At 40.7% G+C, this 18764-nt stretch overlaps 1 protein-coding gene across 2 annotated transcripts in view; it reads right to left on the minus strand.

The window, feature by feature from the left end:
- PCMT1 (protein-L-isoaspartate (D-aspartate) O-methyltransferase) overlaps positions 1-18764 on the minus strand; it is a 58951-nt gene that overhangs the window by 5626 nt on the left and 34561 nt on the right. Inside the window, exons 4-7 of one of the 2 annotated variants that reach the window (XM_054022161.1) lie at positions 16850-16954; positions 8695-8815; positions 4929-5014; positions 2505-2674 (exon numbers count right to left, since the gene is read on the minus strand). In XM_054022161.1, coding sequence (XP_053878136.1) covers positions 2505-2674; positions 4929-5014; positions 8695-8815; positions 16850-16954 — 482 coding nt within the window. Of the gene's footprint in view, positions 1-2451; positions 2675-4928; positions 5015-8694; positions 8816-16849; positions 16955-18764 lie in introns of both variants that reach the window. The other variant, XM_054022162.1, reaches the window with a different exon arrangement.

Raw genomic sequence — 18764 nt, forward strand, 5'->3', positions numbered from 1 at the left:
TAAGCTTCACAGGTATACATTTGCTCTTTCAAATCTGCAGTTCAGATCTTTTGATAATTCGGTACTAGTGCTTTCCTATTCTTCCTACCACAGAATGTTTGACTATTTTTCCCTAGATATCTTGCATTTTTCTTAGTTGAATATTACTCTTTTCTGCTCTATTTCTAACCTTTCTAGACCCCTTTTTGCATTTGTGTCCTAATTGATGTTTACACCACCTTCTAATTTAATATCTTCAGCAAGTTTCATTAAGTTGTCATTACTTCCCCCTTCTTGATTATTTATGATAAATAATACTAGACCCAACACATATACTTGCAGCATCCTAGAAGCATCTCACAACCTGAAACATTGCCTTTTGTCACTGCCCTTCGTTTGTAGCTCTTCAACCAATGTTCAATCCATGTGACAGTGCTCATATCCAAGCCAATTTGAATTGGCCCCAAAATGCAGTGTTTTATAAAATCAGTTTTCATCTACTAGACCAGTCAAGATACAGATACAGTACATGTATGCTTGCTTAAGCCACTGATTTTTTTTATTAAACTGAAAAAAAATCTATATTTTGTCTGTGGAAATTCCCTTTCCTCTTGATTGAAAATCCTAATCTCACTCACTAGTGTAAAGAGCCTAAGGGAATCAAACACACACATCTCACTGAATTTCCATAGAACCTGGGCACCCAATTCCCTTAAGCTCATTGAGGCATTTACAATCATCAACTTCTTTCTCTAATCAGAGACAAATGTAAAATTATTAACCTTTTCAGAAAAGGTAATTAAACATGTTGCACAATTGGGGTGAAATCCTGACTCCACTGAAGTCACTTCTGCTGTCACTCAGTTAGCAGGAAATTAAACTGTCTCATTGTCTTATTTCTCATTTATGAGTTACTCAGTTTTGAATGTGAATTCTTTAAAAGTCTAGAATGCTTATTTCCATCAAAATACATTAACTAAAAACCAAAGCCAAGCCTGCTATACAGACTCAAACCATTTAGTACTTAAGGCTTTATTATCCCCTAAATCCTTTTAAATTATCTCTTCATGTGAACATATTACTAGTAACTAAAGTCCTCAGAAGATAAAACAAAAGGGATCCTAATTTAAGTAGGTGCTACTTTAAAAATCACAGCCAGCCAAATTTTACATTCCAACAGCGGGAGCTGGCAAAAAAGGAAACTTCCAAAGCATGGGACAAAAGCAGGAAACCCATCAGTACAGTGCTATCAGAGCACTGCGTACCTGCTGGGACAAGGAATTAGTGTTAAATTAGCTTTACAAGCTATTAGCTACCGGTAGACACTAACTCATTAAACTCACTCTACAGTGCTTTACTATACGTGTCAACTATGGAGTAATGAGTCAAAAATTAAAGTCAGGCTTCAATAAGCTGCAGTCAAATGAAACTAATTGCTTTATTTATTTGTATATATATTTCTATAACTTAAATGCTAGATGTCAAAACACTTACAATACATGCTATAGATAACTGAGAGTAACTAGAAAAAATTATTTATCGAACACAATTAAAAAGTCAAACAGCTTGAAAGTTATTTGCAGAGCTCAGTGTGCATGTGTGCACTTCAGTTAATGAAGCTAACACATTCATAAGCGTTTCTACTCAGGAGGCAAAGGGGGACTGCTGATTTATTCATTTGCATACTAATGCCTGGTATGTTTTTCAAGATGACAGCTGTGTTGTATCTTTGCTGGATTAGGGAGCCAATAACAAACATTCATTTGTCTACTCCTAAAAAAGACTTATTTAGAAGTGAACAACATTGGCAGCTTGCTGTATTAGAGAATACTGTTAAAACAACCATTTGGCTTTTGTTTGTTTGAGAAAGAAGGGAGTTATAGTCTCTTCACTCTCTATTATTTTTAGGCCCAGGAAATTAAGTATTCGTTTAGAAGATTAGCTATACGGCTTCCTAATAAGGATCCTGAAGGACTTTCCTTACTTATGGAGTCTTGAAAAAATTTGCAGTAAAAGTGTAAGTTTCTCAATTATTTCCTGACCTATTACAGGTAGATCTACTTGATAAAAACAGCAGCTCAATGAAGCATAGTGCAAACTCACATTTCATCTAAAGTATCCTTTTATATTTTATCTTAGCTACCTGTGTAAATCTACCCCCCTCCCCCCCAAAAAAAAGTTACAGTTGATGAGATATTTAAATTTAGAAAGTATTGTGTTCAAGACAATGGAGAAAACACTCTTCAGCACCAACACAAAACCTCAAGAAGCCATGAGTTCAAATGAAACAAAGCACAACCCATGCAACATTTTTTTCTGCTTTTAACTTTACTCAAAAATTTAGCAGAACCTCCTCATAGTGATGTAACAATACAGAGAAGGTCACTTTCCATGGTATGGAAGAGCAGAAAGCAGTGACACCAGCAAAGGCAGCCCTTGCAGTCTATCTGCTTAAAATCCACACCCTTTCACCTTGTATGCGTGTATCTGTGGAAGAAGAAAGTGGAACAGAAAATCACTTCCACCTGGACCATTGCTTCTCTTTATCTGTTAAAGGCACGTATATCACTCCCATCAGAGGCTTCATTTTGGCACTGCCATCTTCTAGTTTATCATATTGTTCCAGCATCTGGTTTCCACCTGCAGGGCCGACCGGTAATATCAATCTTCCACCAGGTTTTAATTGGTCTATGAGCTAGAACATAACATACAAAGATAATTAGAGTATATATTTCAGAGTGGTAGCCGTGTTAGTCTGTATCAGCAAAAACAACGAGGAGTCCTTGTGGCACCTTAGAGACTAATAAATTTGTTGTTGTTTTTAGAGTATATATGTATAGCAATCCATCTTAGAGAAGCCAGACTTTATTCACTGCACAAAGTAAACAGTTCTACATTATTTTATCCTGGTTAATCAAACTGCATAGATTGAAAAAGTTTTTTACGAATGCGCAATTTCAACTGTTATGCAATACATAATGGCCTGAGTTACAAAGCCAAAATCTATTTTTTAATCCAACTGTATTTGAACAGGATGATACAGCTATTGATATTTTAGACTATTTATAATAATTGCCTGAAATGTAATTAACTGATTATCAGTTATCCCAGCTGCAAATAAAATAGTGACTTGTAGTTAGTTGTGTTTTTGTAATTCTGGTTTCTTCATAAGAGCAGAAAATTTACCTGAAGATGGTTACAACTCAGTTTAATGGTAATCTGTAGCAGACTCGTTACTAAGGCCATGTCTACACTAGAGAGCTTACACCAGCACAGTTGTACCGATGCAGTTGCGCCTCTGTAAGACCTCCCATGTAGCCACTCTACGCCAACAGGACAGAGCTTTCCCATCAACATAATTAAACCACCCCCAATGAGCAGCAGTAGCTATGTCAGCGGGACCGTGTCTCCTATCGACATAGCACTGGTCCACACTGGTGCTTCTGTCAGTGTAATTTATGTCACTCAGGGGTGTGTTTTTTTTCACATCCTTGAGCGACATAAGTTATACCGACAAAAGTGCTAGTGTAGACATAGCCTAACTTGCTGAACTTAACAGCACATTATTTGCTGTTGAGTCAGAACAGGGTACAGTCTAAGACTATGTACATACTACAGTGTAAGTCGGTATAAGTTATGTCACTCAGGGGTCTGACTAAGCCTCCCCCTTGAGATACGTAAGTTACACTGACCTAATCGCCAGTGTGGACAGCACTATGTCGGCAGGAGAGATTCTCCCGCCAACATAGTCGCCGCCGCTCACAGGGGCTGCATTGATGTAGCTGCACCGCTGTAAGCTCTGTAATGTAGCAATAGCCTAACATTGTAGGGCTGCTGACGTTCTTGAGCCATCATGACCATTTGATCTTAACTTACAAAGTTATCCCAGAGAGCAAAATATTTAAATAAAATGGTAAGTTACAGAAGGATAGTCTCACTATTTAACTACTTGGCAATTCTTGCTTAACAGCCTTTCTTCCCTAAAATACCACCTCTTTCAATGTTGAGGGAATGTGCTATTTTTATGAGCACAACAGGTTTCTAGCAGAAACAGCAATAGGGATGAAGTGTCTAATTTTCACTGACACATTATGGAACGAAGAAGTTTCTTACAAAGTTGAATGGAATCATTTTACCAAAATATTAAACTATGCATTTTTGCACAATTTCATTGTTCCATAAGGTTAAAAATGTAAGATTTCCATCTGCCAATACCTATAGCATTCCATTGCAAAAGTATCAATGACTATCTCGTGATAGCTAACCTCCCAACACCACCCTAAAAAACTCATTTACTGCAGTTTACAGAGGTTTTCAATAATCATTTAAAATTGAAAGTCTTAACTAGCACTTACCATACCACTACCTTTCCGAAGCTCACATTAGATCAGTGTTTAACTCTGCCACTTCTCACCACTCTCTGAGAGAAAAGTTTCCCTTTCAGAACCCTAATTCCCACCATTTATACTCACTTAAGTCTGTGTATTGTCCACCATCATTTCTGGCAAGAACTGAATGAGACTTCTTTTTAATATCATAAACTTCACTCCTTAGTCACTCCCCTTTCCCAACAAGGGCAGAGCACGTTACCCTCCAAAACCTCTCAATCCTTTCCAACCCAGGAAGCAAGGAACCAGACAAGTATTTAAACTTTACACTCTAATAGTTGATAAAAACCAAGGGGCTCTATTAGATTATTGAGCCAAAGACTTTCAAAACAAAAATAACGAAAGTCCAATATGTGAAAAACCCATTTAAAATATTCTTATTTAGGGAAAAAGTATTACAACATGCAACATTTTCATACTGATTGGAAGTTTAATGAAAGGGATTTTTTTTTAAGAGACATTATGCCTGTGGATATCCCAACTATATAAACCAGCCAGCATTTTAATTAAGAAGCTAACATAGAGAGATTAATGAATCACACACAAACATAAAAGGCTTACTGCTTGGGGCACAACCGGGGCTGCAGCTCCTACATGAATAGCATCATAGGGAGCTTCTTCTGGATATCCCATTCTTCCATCCCCCACTGAAAGAAAGCAAAACCTTTTAACCCTTTCATAGGGATGCGCAACAGCTGAGCTGAACATTTTCAAGTTATATTCAGCTGCAAAAAAGGGGCTAACCTCCATTTTAAACTGAAGTTCTGGACAAAACTGAGTTGTCATAAGAATGTGTGATAAGTCACTTTTTAATGTCGTATTAACTGCATTATGTATGTAGAATACATTATGTATGAAGAATACATACACACACAGTATCTGAAGAACTATTGGAGCACTAGAAACCACAGGATGTTCAATATAAATTAAGAAAGTAATCCATTTGCTAAAGGAAATTAACTGATTGTGATACAATACAAAAATAGAAATAAGGAGCATCCAGACTACAGAGAATATGGATGCCACCACATCAGATACAGGCTTTATATTTTCTACAATTTAAGAGTGGAGTACCATAATTTTATGAATCATTTTTGCACCTTCTAATCAAAGGTTATAACAGTATCCTAAAGAATAACTTATTTCAAATATTGGTATTTGGATTTGCAACTGATATTTTTAATAGAGGTTTTTTTTTGTTTGTTTGTTTTTTTTAATTTAAGCAACACAATAGAGCATCTGTAAATTTTACTTCCAAAAAAATTTAGAAACATTTGGATTTCTGCAGTCAGCATCTCTCTGTGTATTTAAGTACAGAAGTTAACCGAGGCTGGCCTGACTCCCTAATTCAATGTCCAGTGGGAAACAAGAGTTCACATTTGAGTTTGGGCTCAGTCTCTGGGCTGGAGCACCTGAAAGCTCTTCAGAAGAGCATGCTCAGTTCGTTTGTGGGGGAAGAATGTGACCCTCATGTCGCTTCAATAGCCACTTCTATCAGCCAATATGGAGCTCTGGCTACGTGAAGCCTACTAAAGGGAGAATATTAAAAGTTACTGAGAGATGAAACATGCTTTTCACCACATACATTTTACCAAAAAAAGAGGTTAACTCACACCAATCTCTACACCAGGGTCGGCAACCTCTGGCACGCAGCTCGCCAGGGTAAACACCCTGGCAGGCCGGGCCAGTTTGTTTACCTGCCGTGTCGGCAGGTTCAGCCAATCCCAGGCCAATGGGGGCTGTAGGAAGCAGTGTGGGCCGACGGATGTGCTGGCTGCAGCTTCCCGCTGCCCCCATTGGCTTGGAACAGCAAACCACGGCCAGTGGGAGCCGCGATCGGCTGAACCTGCCGACGCGGCAGGTAAACTGGCCTGGCCCACCAGGGTGCTTACCCTGGCGAGCCGCGTAACAGAGGTTGCCGACCCCTGCTCTACACCTTTCCCAGGCTCCTACTTGAATATCCAATTTAGGTTAACTATTTGGGGCCTTGTCTACATTAGAGACTTGAACTGTTACAAATAACTACATGTTTTGGGTACATAAAAGTAGTAATTCTGCCCTGTTTCCACACTAAAACTATATTCTTGTTGCACTGTAGTTGCAATGCCCTCTGGGTACCTATCCCATAATTCTCAGCATAGACCTTGAATCAATGACCTTTGAGATTTCAAAAAGGCCTTCTGGAAGCCCTGTGGAAATTGTGATGGCTCAAGGTCAAATTCAAATAACGTGAGACAATCCTACAAGTCCACTGGCAATGCTGGCACCATTTATAAGTTGTTCTGAGGCCAAGTTAAACACTTTACTCTTGTTCCTTGCTCGGCAAGAAACATTTCTTTTGGCACTTTTGATAAGCAGTCATGAAGTAACTAAGGCAGCTATGATGAAGCAGTGGAGGATATTCCAGAAGACTGACTCTCCACAAGCACTAACTATCCAGTTTTCTGAATTTATTACAATGCAACCACCAGCAACCACCATCTTTTCTACTGTATCCATGGCCTTCTCAGAGTCCTGGGTCTCTCCCAAAGTGATCCCAAAATCCCAGCATTGTATCAAACAACTCCTGACTTGGTTCTGTTTTTTTAAGTCCACCCATTTCATAGAGTCACTGTTTCCCCATGTCCTCCATGTCCCTCATAATTTGAATGCCAAGACTTGTTGTACTATCTATAATAACAAAATCAACTAGGTAGTTGGTAAAAGCCAAAATAGTGGATCCAGATTATCATACAATGGGCACATTTTCTACCCTGAGTGATTGTTGTCCTGGGGCTCATTATAAGCCATCAGTCCTATTATCATCTCACGGCACCATCCATCATTGCCAATCATTTGACTACTAGTCATGCACTTACATATGACAGTTGGATGGCCTTAGATGTCCAGTGATGGACCCCAGAGCCTGCAATCTGGCTTTGACATAGCTAGCAGCACATTAGTAGGATAGTCTTCTTAAGAGATATTTTGGGGACAGAACCAGTGAGGTGCAGAAACAAAAGATGTTGGATGCCGTGAAAACATATAGCTGAGCTGCATCAGGTGGTACATCACTATATTCATATAGTGAAGTGAATTCCAAGGAGCTTGACACCTGTGCAGTGGAGTGCAGAAAATAGACCAGGTAGGCCACCCAAGCAGCAACTGATGCACTGAATGACAGTAATGGGAAAACTATTTGCACTCTTAAGGCTATTACAAAAGTGATATCTATGCACTCTGGCACTGTATCAATGGAGATTAACATGGTGAAAGTTAACACCACAACTAACCTTGGTCGAAGAACGTCTAAATAAATTGGTGATGCACCGCGGGGAGCACTTGTATATGAAGCAAGGTGTATGTATAGGCAAGCTGTCATAGGGCAACCACATGGTGGTTAGCCCATAATTTCTCTAGTTTGGAAAAGATCTGGAATGTCCCCACATTTTGGAGAAGAGAAACAAGTCAGAAATTTTTAGAAAGGACTTCAGCTATAGGGGCCGAGTAGAAATAGTAAGTGTAAGGTGAATAGTTTACTAGCAATTTTCTTACAGAAGCACCTAGTGACCCTGCACCAAACCATTTCACACACACACACACACACACACACACACACACAGATTGCTTTTTATAATTGAGACTGTGCTTTTTCCTGCTATATTTCCATCGCAATAGTTAAATTCAGATCTGTAGTCTAGTAAACATTATGATGGGCATCCTTCCCTCATTGACACTGATTTAATTATACTGCTTTGGTATCAATTTATATTACCAATTCCTTGAAAATACAGACACTGCCAGTACATTTTAGAACTAATTGAGCTGATTAATTTAATTAGTGCACTTTACTATTCTAGTACTTTTTCACTTTTGCAACTTTTTGCCAGTAAAGTCTTAACTATTACTGCACAAGCACAGAGCACCTGTACTATAATGCTCTAATTTTGTAAGCAAGTTCATGCACACATACAAGGAAGCAGTAAATACAGGCCTGGTTTTAAAAAAGTGTTACACTTAAGTGAATTCTTGTTCAGTTTGTGTTTTAGTACAGGAATATACTATTATGTCAAAAAAATGCATTCAGTGCATTGACTTTTTTTTTCTTTTTTAAATGCTAGAAAATCAAAATCATACAAAGGGAAGGGAGAGATTTTCAAAGGCCTAAAAGGTGAGTTAGGTCTTCAAATTTTCAACTGGAGTTGGGCACCTAACGCCCTTTGTATCTTTGAAAATCTTCCTCCGAGAAATTAAACCAATCAGGTTTCCAAATTCAGGTCATTTGCAGTCAGCTTTTAGTCAGAATATTAATTTAATTAATTGGTATACCAAAGTATTTGATGCTTACCCATCAGTTTCACTCTTCCTGAAGACAGTAATGTAGGATCATCCTTTTTGACATTATTTATTGAGTCATCTACTAACTCTTTGATATGATCAATTCCTACAACTCGTCCTTGGGGACCAACCTGGAAGAAAATTATACAGTTGAATAGTTTGCTAGATTTGTTTTATTTTAAACGTCATGATTTCCATTTTCTGAAGCCAGTTCAATTCTTTAAGTAAGGGTACGTCTATACTTACCTCCGGGTCCGACGGTAAGCAATCGATCTTCTGGGATCGATCCCGGAAGTGCTCGCTGTCGACGCCGGTATTCCTGCTCCGCGAGAGGAGTACGCGGAGTCGACAGGGGAGCCTGCCTGCTGCGTGTGGGCCCGCGGTAAGTTCGAACTAAGATAGTTCGACTTCAGCTACATGAGTAACGTAGCTGAAGTTGCGTATCTTAGTTCGAAGTGGGGGGTTAGTGTGGACCAGCCCTAAGTCTGCTCAGTTAGTAAAGCAATATATTAGCCCATTCCTAATAAAGCTACTGCTCAGAACCACTAAGTTCTGTTTCTAGAACCAATGCATAATAAAACTGTATTGGCACACTTTTTATATCAGTTAATTTCTTTGTTGTAGCTTTTTTTTTTTTTTAATATTTTAAAAAGTGATTTTGTTTAAGTTTGGTATCTTAGAGCATTAATACAGATTTTTCCCTTCACTTTTAAACAGCTAAAGTCCTACCATACACAACTATATCATCTACTATTGGCAGCAAGAATTTCAAGAACAGGCTTTAATTTCTAACCTCGTTTTGCTATGTCCAGTATCTTTCTTGGAAGATTAATACTTTCTAGAGAACAATTTTAAGTCAAAACCAAAAGCTACAAAAGCTACAAAGCTACCAAAAGTTGGTTAAATCTGATTTTTTGGTTCCTACTATCTAAATTTATTTACCAAGCCAATCACCATGGTATCTGAGCATCCCACAAATTTATTAAGTCTAACATACACTAGTTTCTCTACTCCTCCAGTTGCAAGGATATTTTTCTTTTTTATAGGGTTATTGCAGAAAAGCCAGGTTGAAGTAGTAGGTTTTGCATTTTTCTCTGAAGTGCCAAGATTCTTTATTGAGCTTGCTTCTGAAAGAGACCAGGATGACAGTCATGGGCCTAAAGCTCTGTCCCTTGCACTCGAAAGTCTCACTCTTGAGGTTTGCAGTTCCAGTGATCCAGTGACATGTAGCTGTTGAGGATTTAGGACTTGTCAACACTGGGAAACTGAGTAGCATAGCTACAGCGGAATAATTATTCTGCTATGGCTATGGCAGTATAATTTCCGTATGTGAACATTATTCCTGAATTAAAAAGTGTCTTCCTAAAGTAGAGTAATTATTCTGGAATACTTTTATTTTTATTTTATTTTATTCCAGAATAGAGGTTGTCTACTTGGGAAGTTATACCAGCATAGCATAACTATTCCACTATAGATATGTCTACATGGGGAAATTGGCAAGTCCTTAAAAAAGGTATAATATTAGCATACAGACTTAAAACATTAGCATATGTTAGTGTAAAAGCATACAGACTTTAGTGTAAGCCTTGATCTGTTTAGCACATATTAGATCTTTAAATATGTTTGTTAACACGTGCTAATGTAATGTCTTAAAATAATAGTCTAGACAACTTCACAATGAAGTTGTGATCCCATGGAGAGACTGGTTCCTTGTTAGGTGGAAACACACTTACTAAGTCCTTTAGAAATTTTATGACAGTCAAGTGCCACAAGGAAGACTGACCGTCTAAAGTTGCATGATGCACTGAGATCACTGCCAGGTGTACTTTCATTGAACTCAGAGATAATTCTAGACTATCTGATAAAATTGAAACAGTCTAAACCTATCAGTTCTGAGGCTTCAGAGATTTCTAGTGACACCAGTAAGAAAACCTTGTCCACTTCATCCAGTAAATCTGTCCTCCAGAGACCTTGCTACTATTAAACTAGGATGCCTCCAATAGGAGAGGAATAACAATGTTCTATGATTAATATCCATCCAGTAGCCAGGCCGTGGGATAGAGGACTGGATATAGGATCTTTCCCTTGGCCTGCAACAACAGGTCTGTTACCAGCAGTAGCAACTTGGATCAGGCAGTTAGAGAGCCTCAGAACAGCCAGGAACCAGAATTGTCTGGGCCAGGCTGGGGAATTAAAATCAGTCTCACTGAGATCTGCTTGACCTTGCAGAGCATGCTGGGAACAGAGCGACACAGGCGAAGCGTACAATAAGCGTCCCTATCCACAGGATCAGAAAGGCACCTGTCAGGGAGCCCAGGCTCAGTTCTCCTTATAAGAAGCTATGGCACTTTCTCAAATAGACCTGTTTGTGACTAAAGATAATAATAGCCCTCCTCTGAGAAGATGTCATGGAGAATGACGTGTTCGACTTTCCACTTGTGATTTGATAAGAAGTGTCCGCTACTGTGTTCTGCCGACCAAGCAAGTGGACAAGCAAGCAAGAAATTTGATTTCTGAGTCACCAGTTCCACAACATGACAGCTTCTTGACAGAATGGGGAAGACTTGGCCCTTCCCTCATTTGTTGATGTGGCACATGGTGTAGGTATTGTCCATCATTATTTGAATGTCTTTACCTCTAATGAGAGTCAGGGAAGAGTCACAAACCTTTCAGACTGCCTTAAGCTCTAGGAGGTTGATGTGCATTTGTCTCTCTTGGAATGTCCACTGATCTTGTGCAGGCAGGTCCTTCAGTATGTGCTCCCCAGCCCAAGTGCAATACCTCTGTCACTACTGTTCAGGATGAAAAGGGAGATGTGAAAGGAACTGCCCTGTAGGCAGACATTAGGTCTTTCTACCATGCCAGAGATTACTGGGCCAGGAGGGGGGGCATGGACAGGATCATGTCCAGGTGATATTTGCCTGGGAAGTATGCCAACTTCAGCCACCCATGCAAGCAGCAAGGTGTAGTTGGAGAGATGCAAACAAGTCTCCTAGATCCAGAGTGGGGATAATCAAGGTAAGGGTTACCATCCTGGATTTTAGGTTGAAAATAGATTTGTTTAGCTGTCTCACATCCAAGATGGGTCACAATCAGTCTTTCTTTAGATGAGGATGTATAGGCTGGAGAAACCCTTTCCCTGATACTAAGGCAGGAAATGCTTTAGTGCTCCAGGAGAAAGGAGGGGATCTCTTATTGTAGAATATCCTCATGAGAGTGGTCCCTGAAGAGCAATGGGGAAGAGGTGTTTAGCGGATAGGCACCAGAAGAAGTTGTGTACAGTAACCCAACGTTATGGCAATGGTATCCAGTCACTGGTCCAAGGTAGCACAAAAAAAGAGAAAGTTGATTCCCAAAGGGAGAGTTGGCTGTGGTTCTGAAGAAATGGATCCATATCTCCCAAACAACTGATCAAAACTGGTGTTTTGAGAAAGGGTGAAACAGTTGAGTCACTGAGGAAGCCACTCTCCTCCTGTGGAAGAGCTGTGTCTTCCTGGGTGGCTCTGAGGACCTCTGGTAGAAGAACAGTGGGACTTTCTTTGGGGAGCTGCTGTCTGAAATGCTTCCTACTAAGACAGGCCTGGTCTACACTACCACTTAAGTCAATGTAAGTTAAGTTGCTTTAGGGGGTGTGGAAAAAAAAAAAAAATCACACACCCCCGAGCAACATAGCTTATATCGACCTAATGCAGTGTCTACACTGTGCTACGTCGGCGAGAGATGCTTTCCCGCTGTCTTACCTTCTGCCTCTCAGGAAGATGGAGTACTGAAGTCAATGGGAGAGCGCTCTGCCATCAACTTATCGTGTCTTCACCAGACCTGCTAAATCGACACCACTGCATCAATCGCAGCAGCACTGATTTAGCATGCCCGTGTAGATAAGCCCACAGAGTACAGACCCCAAAGGACTGCACCCTCAAATCCTTTAAAGCGTGAAGGGCTTTTTCTGTCTTCACACTGATGCTGGCAGACCTGGTGCCAGCACATGTCAAGGCCTTAGGCCTCACTGAACACTGACAAATGTATAGCTGGATATCAGTCTGGGTCACCTGTGTGTTAGTATTGTTAAAATAGATATTAGAGTTAAGAATGTGCTTAGTATTTAGACTTTATAGAATGCTTGTATGATGCTGCATCTATTAATCCTACTTATGATATCTGTATCCCATGTTATGAAGTAATCTTTAAATATTTGCTCTAACTATAAAAATGTTCACTAAAACTGTAAATCCACCAGAGTCAGGGGAAAAGCATTACCAAGTGTGAAATACTAGTTCACCACAAGAGGTTATCTCCTCCCCAACAAAAGGTCTACAGACATCAGACAAGCCATTGTGTACAAAAGACTTTGTTAATTGCTTCCCCTAAGCCCCTGAAGAGGATACAACACAAGCCCTCATCCCATCACAGCTTAAACACTGGGGAAAGGGAATAAAAATGCCTGTTAAGGAAAAATTGTTATCCCTATGCTGCTTGAACTCTGAGGGACAAAGATTTCTAAGCATGAGTAAGGGGTCCCCAGCTGTTTGGCTTGGGTTAGCCCTAAAGGACATATAAAGCTTGCATATTATAGCTTCCAAAAGATGATAGCTGCTAAGACTGTATTTCATGTGTGTGTAAATAACTTATTTCTTTTCTTAGTTATAACCCTTTAGATAGTTTATTATAGGACAGGCTACAAGCACTGTCTTTCATGAGAGATCTAGAATGCACTTGACTTGGGATAAATAACTGGTCCTTTGGGACTGTGAGTAACGTGAATATTGTTGTGATTTTTGGTGTAAGGGACCACCAATCACAAAGGCAAGCTTGCCTTGGTGGCAAGACAGACCAGAGTGCCCAAGGGGATTGTCTGTGACTCCATGTTAAGGCTGTTATATAGTGCTTTAGGAGTTTACACTTGTTACTTGGTTGGAGAAATCTAATTATAGAACATACAACCCATTTGGAATTTGTGCTCTGTTCCTGGACAGTTTACCCTGAGGCTGGCACTCACACTTGTGAGCTGCTCCAGACAGCCTGACAGAAATAAGTTCTGCTTCACCCAGAAAGGAGAATGACAAGGTGACCAGTCCTATGGGTTCTAATAGGGGAAGAACAGTTTCCTCCTGTTTTTATTGATGGCTAAGGGAGACCTGAGCTGCTGGGGGTTCAGGTGCCACCTGAGTAGCACTCACCTTGAATGAAGGCGCCTCAGGCACATGTGGCCTATTCCAGGAAGTATTGTCTCCCATGAAACAACCAAGGTGCCCAATAGGGCCATACGGGCATGGAGGGGTATGGACCTTGAGGCCACGGTACTGGAAACCAGGGTACCTGGGAAGGATGAGGTGCTCAGTGCCACATCCAAGAATCCTGGTACTGCCAGTGAGAATGAGTTTGAAAGGAGCAGAGACTCCAGTTCCCATAGAACCAGGAAGTCTCTCGGTGCCACTACACGTCAGCTCCTCACCCCACCTCCCACAATACCAACTCTTGTGAGACTGCTGATTCTGCCATCAGCACTAGTGGCATAGTCTGGAATGCAGGGTGTACTATGCTGCATGTGACTTCATCGGTACTGGTCGGGAAGCAGTCAGTGCTGTATCCTGCACTGGTGAGGATTTTGATGGTGCAAGCCTGAGAGTGTCCTCAGGGTTCTGAGACAGCACTGGGTCCTCAGTGCTGTGGGCCATTCAAAGCTTATATGGTAGCCACATGGGGCACAAAATCTCAGCAGAATGGTGGAGGGGAGGAGATCGCTTCACCAAAGAGTCAGAAAGTGATCTTCAACTAGAACTCCATGCACTGTCTACACAGTGCCTTGTCTCCATTTTCATCAGCTTTTAGTGGAAAACAATGTTCCATGCAGTAAGTCCGCACTTGCACTTTTTGGAGAGGAGTGTACAGGGGGATTCAGACAGCCAGGATCCAATGCCAGCTCCATAGATTTATTTAACAGAAAAATCTGCAGCTTTGTTTCTGTCCTTGTGGATCCAGGATGTAAATATGCAAATCACATTTTCCTTGGGGTGTGTGATTACCTGAGACAGTAGACACATTTGATATGCCCATCATTAGCAGATACACTTCCCTCACAAGAGGGGCAGTACTTAAACCCCACAGACCTCCAGGAAGGCCATCTCAGGAAGTCTTTTTTGTTGTTGTTGCCAACACTTGAAGGGAAAGTTAGGGCCACAGCTATGCAATGGATGTTATTCTCACACATTCTTCAGGATTTAACACCAACAAAAAAACCAAATATTAATCTGCTAACACTGTACACTGGAGAACAAAAAAAATCTTAACAGCACATCAGTGTAACAGGAGAAGAAAAAGCAATGTTAGGCATAAAGATTCCACACATTTTCAAGGCAAGCCTTAATTTGACTTATTTTTCATGTTATCTCTTTTGAAGATTTAGTTCACAAGTCTTTTTCCTTCAGAACACAAAAAATGACCACGTGGGCATTGTAGTTTTAAATTATTAGCTACTGAGACTCCGGTTTGAATAAGGACTGGGAATGGCTGAGCCATTACAAACGTTGACTCTATCTCCCCTTGTAAGTACTCTCACACTTCTTATCACACTGTCTGTACTCGGCTAGCTTGATTATCACTTCAAAAGTTTTTTTTCTCTTAATTAATTGGCCTCTCAGAGTTGGTAAGACAACTCCCATCTGTTTATGCTCTCTGTATGTGTGTATATATATCTCCTCATTATATGTTCCATTCTATATGCATCCGAAGAAGTGGGCTGTAGTCCACGAAAGCTTATGCTCTAATAAATTTGTTAGTCTCTAAGGTGCCACAAGTACTCCTGTTCTTCTTTTTGCGGATACAGACTAACACGGCTGTTACTCTGAAACTTGTCAATTTCTTGATGTTAGTACATTTCAGTTATTTTTAAATTAAAAAGTTTGTATAAACTTAGAGGAAATAAATTTTTTTCATTTGCTTATATATGGCATAAATACAGATTTACATAGCCTAACGCGCAAATTTATCATCTTATATAATGGATAAATCATACATGCAAATCATGCAAAGACATGAAATGGGCTACACATGCAATAAACTTTGGAATACCTTATTTTTTAACAAATGGAGGGGGGCGCCGAAGATGCTCTTCGCCTGGGGCACCATTTGGTTTAGGGATGGCCCTGTCCAGTAGGATCCAAGTGTGGAGGGGGTGTCCAAATGCGGGGGGAGGGTCTCGGCATGCGGTCTGGGCATGGGGAAAGTCCAGATGCATGGGGGTTGGTCGGAAGGGGGAACAGCTCCCCTTACGGTGACCCTTTCCCCAGTGGCTGAGGAGCAATGGGAGCAGGAAGCGGTGGAGGGGGACAGTGCAGAGCCCAGGGAGGTTTCTGGGGGTGAATCTGAGCTGGCCCAGGCCGCTCCATGCAGGGTAAGTGTGCTCCTCCCTAAGCCACAGCCCAGCCAGGACTAGCAGCTGAGACTGGCGCAGGGTGGGGCTGGGGAGGGCCAGGTGCAGGAGGGTGGGGCTTGGTGGGGGGTGTTGAGGGAAGGAGGTGAGGCTTGATGGGGGTCCAGGAATGGGGAGGAAGGTCTGGATGCATGGGGGTTGCGTGGACGATGCATCCTCTGGTCTCCCCTCCCTCCGCAGTGATTTACCTCTCCGCCAGTTACTCTAGGAACCCAAAACAATGTGCCCACGCTGCTGAGACGGGACGCGTGACTGCTCTTGTGGCTTCCCTTTGCTTCCCCATCAGAAAGTCATTTTTCTGAGGGGAAGCAAAGAAATCTGTGCGGGACATGAATTCTGTGCATGCACAGTGGCACAGAATTCCCCCAGGAGTAAATCCTCATGCTTCAGACTATAAGGCAACTGCTAACTGACTGGCGTTAGGAAGAAACTTCCCTTCAGGTTATTCCTTAGTTGTCCACTATGAAATTTACCGCATCTTATTCTGAAATATTTGGTATTAACCATCATCAGAATGGGATACTAAACTAAATGTTCAGTTGTCTGATATGGTAGGGCAATTTCAATGGTTCCTATGAAAACTAATCCAGTTTACTAAAGGAAGATCAGGATGCTAGAAATCAAGAGATTGTACATTCATACTGTTATTTTTTCTTTTAAATTTAACCAAAACAACACTAAGTATTTATCCGGACTGAAAAATTTCTGTTGGTTCAAGTTAAAACAGGGTGCTCACCATTCGTGAAAAACATGCTGTAAGAATTCCACTTCCAGATCCTACATCAAGGGCTTTGGCTCCTTCATGTAACTGTTCAGATAGTAGTTCTAGAGCATATGCATGCTGACAAAGAAAAACAAAAGGGCATGTACTATTTTAAAGCTTCATTTTACCCACTGCATATTCACTTTTTCAGAGATTTCAGGTTATACATAACAACCCAGTGTTGTTATAGGAAACTGACGTCAGTGTTCTTCTGCACCACAGCAAGAAAATTATTTTGATGCTTTTCCATCTAACTTTAACACATATTGTTCTCAACTGTTTCCTCTAACAACAAAATATAGACTATGCCATCTCACTATTTTTAGGTCTGTAGCATATGGTTATTTTTTAAATAAAATCATTGATACAGATTCTGCACTGCATTCTAGACCCTTCGTAAAACTCTGATGGTACAGAGGCCAGAAAGATGTAGCCAGCTGAGAATTCTGCAACGTACAAAGGAAGTGTGCTGGCACAGGTGGTGGTTAATGTAAGCTATGCTCCAGCTATCCTCAGCTTGCACAGTCTCTTGGAAACTATTTGACAGTTGGAATACGAGAGAAGCAGCCCATAGGTTGCTTTAACCCAGGGGTCGGCAACTTTTCAGAAGTGGTGTGCCAAGTCTTCATTTATTCACTTTAATTTAAGGTTTTGCGTGCCAGTAATACATTTTAACATTTTTAGAAGGTCTCTTGCTACAAGTCTATAATATAACACGAAACTATTGTTGTATGTAACATAAGTAAGGTTTTAAAAATGTTTAAGAAGCTTCATTTAAAATTGAATTAAAATGCTGAGCCCCCGGACTGGTGGCCAGGACCTGGGCAGTGAGAGTGCCACTGAAAATCAGCTCGCATGCCGCCTTTGGCACGCGTGCCATAGGTTGCCTATCCCTGCTCTAACCTATATAGCACCAACACAGAGCCAGCGTAAAGAAGCCATAAAGAGCTCCCTGATGGCTGCCACACACCTAACACGCCACCTTGTATCAACCAAAAACTCATGAAGCAAAGAATCTGGGACAAAAAAAAAAAAAATCTATCATTTATGGATAATCACATGATGAGCAATGTTATCCTATAATTTGTTTTTAAATCCATAATTAAGAGGTCCATATAATGCCTAATTTTATTAGCTGAGTTCTCTGCAGCATCCGTACACAGCTGAGGTACAGCAGAGAAGTGGCTGTCAGGAAGCCAACTGCTGCTCCCTGATTTTGTTCGGACCAGCTCTAATTAAAGCAAAAGGGGCAGCTTTTATTCATTCATACTACTGGCATAATGTTCCTAAAGTTAACTGCAGCAAATTGGAAAAAGTGGAGCCTTGTTCTGCCACCCCCTCTACCACCTCTTTTCCCCCTCATACTAAGCAGTTCACTCCTGTGGAAGAAGGCAGAGGCATAGCAGGTACAAAAGACAGCATAGCCAGCTCTGCCTGTTTTACAGTAACCAGAGATTCCCACTACAGAAGGGAATTCTCTAGAGGGTTTCTCCAAACAATTAGTTTCAGTTCACTTTGCACTGAACTAAGCAGACGCAAGAATCTGGGGCCACATGCAATTCCACAAAGCTGTATTTTTAAGTTGGCCACATGCAATTCAATCAAATAAAAGAAAGAATTTGAAGGCTATGAGTTCTTTTATTTTAAGCCCACAAGAAAAGGTGACTTCAAAAGCCTTTGAAAGTAGAAGAGACTACGGCTCTACTTCAGCAATCATTAACATGACCAACATATATACTCCAGTTATAAAAATCTGCATCTAGGTATTTATACTACAATTGGTGTGGTATGTGCTTTCAATACTGTATGAATTTAATTTGAGATTACCCATCAACATGGAGAGTGAACAATACTTTTGCTGAAGGTATTATTGTCACAATAACAACGT

Source organism: Malaclemys terrapin, chromosome 3, assembly GCF_027887155.1.
Source record: "Malaclemys terrapin pileata isolate rMalTer1 chromosome 3, rMalTer1.hap1, whole genome shotgun sequence".
In the NCBI taxonomy this organism is placed as follows: domain Eukaryota; kingdom Metazoa; phylum Chordata; order Testudines; family Emydidae; genus Malaclemys; species Malaclemys terrapin.